The sequence below is a fragment of the Aptenodytes forsteri genome, unplaced genomic scaffold (assembly GCF_000699145.1).
Source record: "Aptenodytes forsteri isolate BGI_AS27 unplaced genomic scaffold, ASM69914v1 Scaffold26, whole genome shotgun sequence".
NCBI classification, from domain to species: domain Eukaryota; kingdom Metazoa; phylum Chordata; class Aves; order Sphenisciformes; family Spheniscidae; genus Aptenodytes; species Aptenodytes forsteri.
This window is the reverse complement of record NW_008794125.1, coordinates 2,220,277-2,228,175: the sequence shown is the minus strand read 5'-3', so window position 1 is coordinate 2,228,175 and position 7,899 is coordinate 2,220,277. Positions and strand designations below refer to the sequence as shown.

The window sequence follows — 7,899 nt, the reverse complement described above, 5'->3', positions numbered from 1 at the left end:
GAGGGGGCGGCTGTTGGCGGCAGGGGGGGAGCCCCGCCTGGGGGGGGGGGGGGGGGGTGGTCCTCAAACCTTGCACCCCTTCATCTGTGGTCCTGCTTAAAACACAGCAGCTCAAAACACAGCTTCTCTAAGCTGCCGGGTTTGCAGGGTAAAGAGCATGCTGTGATCCGGCAAAGCACCTGGCAACCGAGGCCAGGAAAGTTCTGTCTCCCTCCGCAGAGCCTGCATTTGTCTTGGACTGTTCAGGGGGGTAGGAGCAATCTGGATGCCCAAAAAGGGTTTTTTTTTTCCTAGAGCAGTGGCTTTCTGGGAGGTTTTTCCATGTTGCTTGCAACGCCAGGCTGCCCTTGGGTGGGAGCACTGCTGCTCTGGGGCTGGGATTAACCCTGGGCCAGGTCTTCTCCCTCCTTGTCCTCAAGCCCAGCAGAAGTGCCTGATGTCGGCTCACCCCCCGTTGTGCAAGTCTGTCCCGAGGATGCTAGGCAAAGTGGAGGACACGGCAAAACCTCCTTCCTCTCCTTGTTCAGACTGAACCACAAGCACGAAGGTCTTGCTCTGTCCTCAAACAATCCACGAAGGCTAAAACACCCGGGGAGACTCTCCCAGCATCACCCACGCTGCCACCCCATCCCTGTACCTGAAACACCACCGGCCACTCTGCCTACGGCATGGATGCACTGCCCAGCAGCCCTTGGAGGGCTGGCCAGCTTGCTCACGAAAAGCCACGAGTATCCTCACGGCACATGTGCACGCAGACGGAGGGACAAGCCACACGTGGCTGCAGACCGCCTGCGCCTGCCTCCACGTCGTGCTCCCCGTGCGCATACGCCCACACAAGCAGCACGCGTGCACGCGTGTGTGCGCTTGCAGCTAGAGATGTAGATAAGACAGCTATTGAAATATGCTATATATATCTGCAACCCTCTCCGCTGCCAGCACGCTGGCATGACAGGGAGCCAGAGGCCCTCCAGGCACTAGCAGGGCTCCGCCGCGTCCAGGGCCGGGGTGTGGAGGAGCCCATTTCAACAGGATCCGGCAGCAGGGGCCATGGGGTAGGACACGAGGACCAGAAGATGGGATTTCCCTGCCTTATATCGCAACAGGGACATCGTCCCCGTGGCCCAGCACCGGACCCAGGGGAAGGGCTGGGTGTTGGCTGGCGCTTCTTGGCCCATCTCCCATCTCCTCCTTCTCCGGGGGGGGACCTGGCAGCACACCCCGAGCAGGATAGGCAGGGAGCGGAGCCAGCTCTGGCTCCCGAGGGGGCTGAGGCCGCCGCGCAGGGGCCAGCCTGTGTTACTGGGACAGCTGCTGCGGGCTCATCGGCTTAAACTGCAGCCAGGGGGATCAAGGGTGGATATTCGGGAAAGTTTCTGCACATAGGAGGGTGAAGGGTGGGAAGAGCTCCCCTGCAGGGTGGGCTATCTGCTGGGCTCCTCCGGTTCATGCCGTGGGTGGGAGATCGACCCGCAGGTCCACCACAAATGCCTTTGAACCATCGCTAGAGGAATACACAACCTCTTGAGTCTTAACCCAAGAGGGAAAGATGTCAAAGCCTGGGAGAGGTGGGGATGCACAGAGTCAGGCTTGGGACAGACAAGTGCAGCGACACACGTGCCGAGCTCTGGTAGGGCTGGGGACACTGGCTCCAGCGGGTGCCATGGGACATTGATAACCGGGGTCTGCTCGGTGCCTGGGAAGTGTGGCCCTGTTGGGGCAGGTGAATAGGAAAGCTGGAGGCCAGCGAAGAGCTTAGGCAGCGCTGGCAGCATGCAGGTAGCAGGCAGCGATACCAACCTGTGGCAGAGGAGCCCAGGGTGCGTCCGGGGTAAGCTGTTAGCAGGGGACACGGGGAGAGAGAAAAGGTACCGTGAGTCAAAGGAGGGACACGGCTGCCTGGGTCTGGCCCAGGCCGAGGAGGGAGCTAAAGACTGGCCCTGGCATTCTCCTGGGCAGGAAAAGCCAGCGACGGCCACATTCCCAGCAGGAGAGAAGGAGTTACAGTCTGTGAGCAACGAGACCTGCAGCTACCAGGACAAGCACTAAACCCCAGTCTGCCCTGCACACCAGGGATGTGGCTTGGGGGAGCAGCCCCAGGAGAGCTGCCGTGTCTGAGACAGCACCCCAACCCTCCTGCCCTGCTTAGCGGAGTTATTGCCTTCCCCAGCAACATTCACCTAGCAAACGGAGCCCAACAAGCCGTGGTTAGGACAGCAACCAACCCCGACAAGTGTCCTGACCACCCCAGTGCTGTGGTTACCTGTATCCAGCCGTAGGGTGGCTGGTGATGGCAACTGGGAGGTCATTCCCTATACAGGCATGCTAATCAGCACATATACAGTAATTAAGGCCACCAGCATGCACCACAAACTGGCATGACTTCACAGCAAGCTTCCCATCGCCAGACTGGGAGAGTCCCTCACCCCTGAGCTAGGGACAGTCCCTACAGGGTGGCCCCGCTGTGACCAAGCACACAGGCGGACCCAGCCGGAGCGTGCACGCACCCACGTGGGGTGGCAGAGCGGAGACGAGGGAGGGTGGCAGGCAGGGAAAAGGAGATGGCACCTGCCAGGCTTAAACACGCTGTAAGCAGAGGGTGTGGGGTGAGTTTTCTGGGATGCACCCCAACAATTCAGAGCCTTAGGTTGACGGTGGCAGTCGCAGCTCCCCGAGGACAGGTGACACTCATCTACACGGGTGTTTTTGCAAGCTGTGGGGAGCAGTGGGGCTCCTTGGATTACACCGGCTCGTGGGTGCGAGCAGAGCCGATGGGAAGGAAGACAAAATGGAGGGCTGCCGCGTAATGGAGGGGCGAAGGTGCTTGCGACGGCACCCCTCTATATTGGCTTACACCTCCAAAGGTCACACATATTCCATGACAGGCCTGCCCTGCCGCTCTCCCAGCTGTCCCGCTCCTCCCAGCCAGCTGAGCCGGCAGCTCTGCGCCCTCCAGCCTCCCCCCTGCCATGGGGGCGGGCACAGGGGGAGAGGTTGGGGGCATCTCCCAGCTTGCAGGGGCACCGCCGATGCGATGAACCCGCTCAGGACAGGGCCACCACGCAGAGGAAACGGCTGAGAAGGCTCCCTCAGCCCCACCGTATCCTCACCTGCCTTGTAAAGTCAAGGGGGCTCCCTGGGCCAACCCTCTAACTAATTAGCAGGTTTCTCTAATTACACTGCTAATGAGGGACTGGGAATAGCTGGATCTGTGGGTATTAAAGGCAAACTGCTGGGCTTCAGATCTCCAGGTTGAGGTTGTATGTGTTAGGGTATGGCTGGGGTGTCAGAGGTGCTCAAGGAGTTTGGTAGCAGGAGAAACATCTCTGATGGGAGTCTGGCCAGGGCCTCTCATGGCTGAGACAAGGGCTGCAGGCAGCTCAGCTTCCGTGTGCCCTTCCCTGGTCTGTAAGGTGTGTATCGGGAAGCTGTGACCGTGGGTTACCAGCTCTGGGATTGCATCTGCGCTGCTGGGAGGGTGCCACGTGGGACACAACAGGGTGTACTGGGCACTCGTGCTGGGAGCTGACCTGGGGTTTGCCCAAATGAATGTGGGACCCACGTGCTGGTGGAGCAGAGGAGTCCAGCTGCAAAGGGAAGGTCTGTGTGGTGTGGAGGGTGTATCTGGGTCCTGTCTCACCGGGAAGGAGGGCATGGCTCTAGGGTGTGTGAGGCCAAAGCCCAGAGGACACCTGGGCAAACAGGCAGAACTTCAGGACAAGGAGGGACCCTGGCAGGATGCTGATGTGGGCATTCAGCCCTGGGACACAGGCAGCAGGGACTCCAGCATCCCCTGCCTGCCCGCCCAGGCATCTGACCCCAGCTCAGGACAGGGCTTGAGTAGGGGCTCACAGGAGAGTTATCCTGGTGAACAGGGACCTCAGACTTGGGCTTGAGCCATCTGTGCTTGGAAAATGGGTCTGCTTGTGTCATATGGGTCACAAGAGCTTCCCGTAGCTTGTGAGCATCTTGGGGCCAGGGCTGCGCTTTCCTCTTCTGGAGGGGCACGTGTACTGCTGAGGTTCGGCTCAAGCCAATGCCTGTGGCCACGGGGACCTGCTCACCTGATCCAACGTGTCTGTAATTGCCAAGGGGTGGAAACTCTAACTCCCAGGATGAGTGAAGGCTGCTGAGCTCGAGGGATACCCTGCCCACATGGCTGTGTCCTGTACTGAGCAGGAAGGATGCCAGCTCCAGCCACCCCCAGGAAGCTCATACCCAGCCTTGAGAGGTCCTAACCTTCATTGCCAAGCCTGTTTTGTTGGGCCGTGATCTCTGCTTGGCAGGGGTACAGAGCATTGATGTTGAGCAGGTGGAGGACCCGAAGCAGGCAGGGTTCAATGCTCAGCCTACACAGATGGTCCTGACAGCAGATGGGCTAAGGCAGATGCAGGAATGCCTGCCGCTGGGTTCACCAGGGCATGTCCTCTAAGCCCAGAATGTTCATGGCCTTCTTGGGAAGCTATGAAGGAAGACAAAGTATCCGAGCCTTTCCATGATCTACTGGAGCAGGTGGAGGACCCGAAGCAGGCAGGGTTCAATGCTCAGCCTACACAGATGGTCCTGACAGCAGATGGGCTAAGGCAGATGCAGGAATGCCTGCCGCTGGGTTCACCAGGGCATGTCCTCTAAGCCCAGAATGTTCATGGCCTTCTTGGGAAGCTATGAAGGAAGACAAAGTATCCGAGCCTTTCCATGATCTGCCCTCTGTGCTGTTATCTGCATCCCAGTGACCTGATGGTGCCGGAGACCCCGGTGTCCGTGGCATTACCTGTGATCTCGTGCTGCCTCAGCTCGTTGTATCTGTAGGATTGCTCCAGGGGCTTGATGGAGGAGTGGTAGATCTTCCTCAGCCGCTGCAGTACTCCTGCGGGGGCAGAAGCATGCGGACGGGTGAAAGGCAAACCCCACTGCCCTAGTCGATTCCTTCCTAGGTAAGCTCTTGGGCATTCCCTGCAGATCTTGAGGGTGACTCAGCCATGGATCAAGGGCCTTGGCTCACAGTTGAAATCTTGGCCGAACTGATCCTAGTCACACATTTTGATGCCCCTCCCCTGCTAATGTTTCCTGCTGGGCGCTGTCCCCGTCAGCTGCCAGTCTTGCACGTGCCAGCAGCTGATGGAAGGAACATCTCTCGTTAATGCTGTCTGGCACTCAACACCTGTGATCCCAAAAAGCCCTCCACCATGGTGCCAGCGACCCCTGGCACAGCCCCTAAGCTGCTTGCTAGAAGCTTTTTCCACAGCAGCTTTTATCACTTTCTTTCCAGTCCAGGCTGCCCATGGGGCCAGCAGAAGCAAGCCTTATAACAGCAAAACCCAATAAATAATTGGAATAAAAATCCCAACCCTTTATTACAAGTTGCCCCAGGTTTCTCCGGGGAGGGATGTGGCTGGCTTGGGCTGATTCACCATCTGCATCTTCCAGCCTCTCTACCCTCCTAATTCTTGTATGCCCTTGGGGCTGTCTTTAAAATACCTAAAATATTAGGTTAACATAACCCAAGAGCAGCAAAAGGGCTGTTATTGAAGATATGGTGTTGCTGGACCTCCAAGAAGTAAGGTTAAAACCAAAACACTCTAGAGAAGGAAGATCCCATCCCTGCTCTTGGTGCAGCAGAATGGCGAGGAGCCTGTCCTGCAGGGATCGCGTGGACTGAAGGAGCAGGTCATAGGTGGCTGAGTGCCACCCAGGCCCCCTCACCTGAGAAATCATCGGCAGGTTTGTCCTCGTTCAGCTTGAGGGTGCTCTCCAAGTGGGACCGGTCGCGCTTGGTCGGCTCGCTGGCATCTTCAACCTCTTCTGGAGGAAAAAGGCAAGGAGACCTGTTAGCGCTGGAGGGGGGAATCCACACAGGAGCTCACACAAGCTACTGCCGGGGAGAGGGCACGGGGGAGCACACGCACCCAGAGCCCACAGACCTGCCGGGCGCCTTGGCAGCCGACGATGCCTTTGGCATGCCGCGCAGTTTCTCTTTTGCAAAGGCTCCCAGAGGCTTGGCAGGGACTGCCGGGGGAAGCATCGTGGGCAACTGCTTGGCTCTGAGGAGGGGCCAGCGAGGGAGGCATGCCGTGTCTCGGCCGGCCGCTCGCGGGGAATGCGAAGGACATGCCTGGAAGGGGCTCCAGCGCTGGGGCGTAGCATGAGCACGCGCGGCACCTGCTGCCCGATGGGGCCCCTGCCTGCCCCGGCGCTTCCCCCAGCAGCTGCAGCTCCTCCAGGGCTAAGCTTTGACTGCAGGCACACTCTGCTCTGCCTCTCTGTCTGTCCACTCCCCCCAAAAATTATGCATTGAGCCAGAGACGTGCTCTGCCTCTCTGTCTGTCCACTCCCCCAAAAAATTATGCATTGAGCCAGAGACATGAGGATGTGTGAGGCTGGGGCTGGCTCTTGAGGGACCGGCCAGCCTGAACCATCCCGGCTGCCTCGCCTTTGCCAGCGGGATCGTTCCCTCCCGCTTCTCCCACCTCTGCCCCCATATCAGGCTGGAGCCCTCTGCGTGGGGCCCTGGCTTGGGGTGGCCCTGGGGGCCCCATGGCTCCGTGACAGGCTCTGGGAGCATGAGGCAGCTGCCTCTGCCTGGGGTAGGCACCCCGGTGTCCCCGAGACAGGGAGACACAGGTGTCCTCGCCCTGGAGGTGCTGGCGCACCAAGGGCCCCGCGCAGCTCCAAGTGCTTTTTGATATCGGGAGCTGGGTCGGGCTTCAGTGGGGGTTTGGGGACAGACGTGTGCTGGCTGGGCTGGGGATACCTGGGCCAAGCCGGGCACTGCCAAGCCCTGGGACCGTGTTGAGTGTCTACCGAGCGTTGGGCTGAGGAAGACCTTTTGACTTGCCAAGTAAAGCCACAGAGACCAAACTGGGTTTCCCTTTCGGCACAAATGGGAACTTTTTGAGCTGGGACGTTACAGATGAAAGAAAAAGACTCAGCTGTGTCCGAAGGTCGCTGCCCAACCCGTGGGCCAAAGTCCACAAGCGTTTCTAGGAAATCATGGTGGGGGGTGTCCCTTTTCCTTAGCTAGCCTTTCACTGACTGAACGTGGCCAGAGCTGGTGCTTTGGCAGCTCATCGGTCTGAATTAGCTCTTCACACCTTCCCTATGAGGCAAGGGCTGGTGGACAAGAGACCCACCAGCCCGGGCAGTGTCCTGCCCGTGCACCAAGAGAGATAGGGGTCTGGAGGACTCTGAGGGTGGAGGATAAAGAGCCTTTAAGAGGTCTGTGGGTGCTGAAAGGGGCCTGGGTGTTAAAAATCTTATCCATGTCCACAGCCCAGAGGAGAAATCATGGGCTTAAAGTGCAGCGAGGGAAATGTCAGCCAGCTTTGGTATCGCTGTGACGAGCGCCTGCATCACAGGCATCCGCGGGCTCCTGCCTGCGCCCTCGATGCCCGCAGCCGGCCCAGCTCTGCAGCGGTTAGGGGCAGGCGCAGGAAGCACAAGCGTTAGGAGAGGGCCATGCACTAGGTGCGGTTTAATGTGCCAAGCTCAGCTCCGCCGGGGGTTGACAGTAGGTCACTCTTGCCACTACGGCACACCGACAAGAAAAGACTCCAACCTATCTGGCCGTGCCGGGGCTCAGCAGGGTGGGTGCCGTGGCCAGGTGGGCTCTCCGTTTCTGCCAGCGATGGCTTGTCTGCAGGGGGATCTTCTGCTGCTGGTGGGTCTTCCACCACTGCCGGCGGGTCTTCTGCTGCTGGTGGGTCTTCCACCACTGCTGGCGGGTCTTCTGCTGCCGGCGGGTCTTCCACCACTGCCGGCGGGTCTTCTGCTGCTGGTGGGTCTTCCACTGCTGCTGCGGGGTCTTCTGCTGCATCCCCGCAGGGCGGGTGATGGCAGCTGGCAGGGCCACGCCCAGCTTCTCCCTTGCCGGCAGCTGCAGGTTTTCCATGGCCGTTCTTGCCA

The 7,899-nt window shown here is 59.4% G+C and overlaps 1 protein-coding gene across 4 annotated transcripts in view; it reads right to left on the bottom strand.

Annotated features, from left to right (window-relative positions):
• The window catches only part of SRL (sarcalumenin), a 27,571-nt gene that overhangs the window by 7,138 nt on the left and 12,534 nt on the right, over window positions 1–7,899 (bottom strand). Inside the window, exons 3-6 of one of the 4 annotated variants that reach the window (XM_019471770.1) lie at window positions 7,553–7,792; window positions 5,701–5,799; window positions 4,769–4,864; window positions 1,798–1,833 (exon numbers count right to left, since the gene is read on the bottom strand). In XM_019471770.1, coding sequence (XP_019327315.1) covers window positions 1,798–1,833; window positions 4,769–4,864; window positions 5,701–5,799; window positions 7,553–7,792 — 471 coding nt within the window. The remainder of the gene's footprint in view (window positions 1–1,797; window positions 1,834–4,768; window positions 4,865–5,700; window positions 5,800–7,552; window positions 7,793–7,899) is intronic. The other 3 variants (XM_019471773.1, XM_019471777.1, XM_009277466.2) reach the window with 3 other exon arrangements.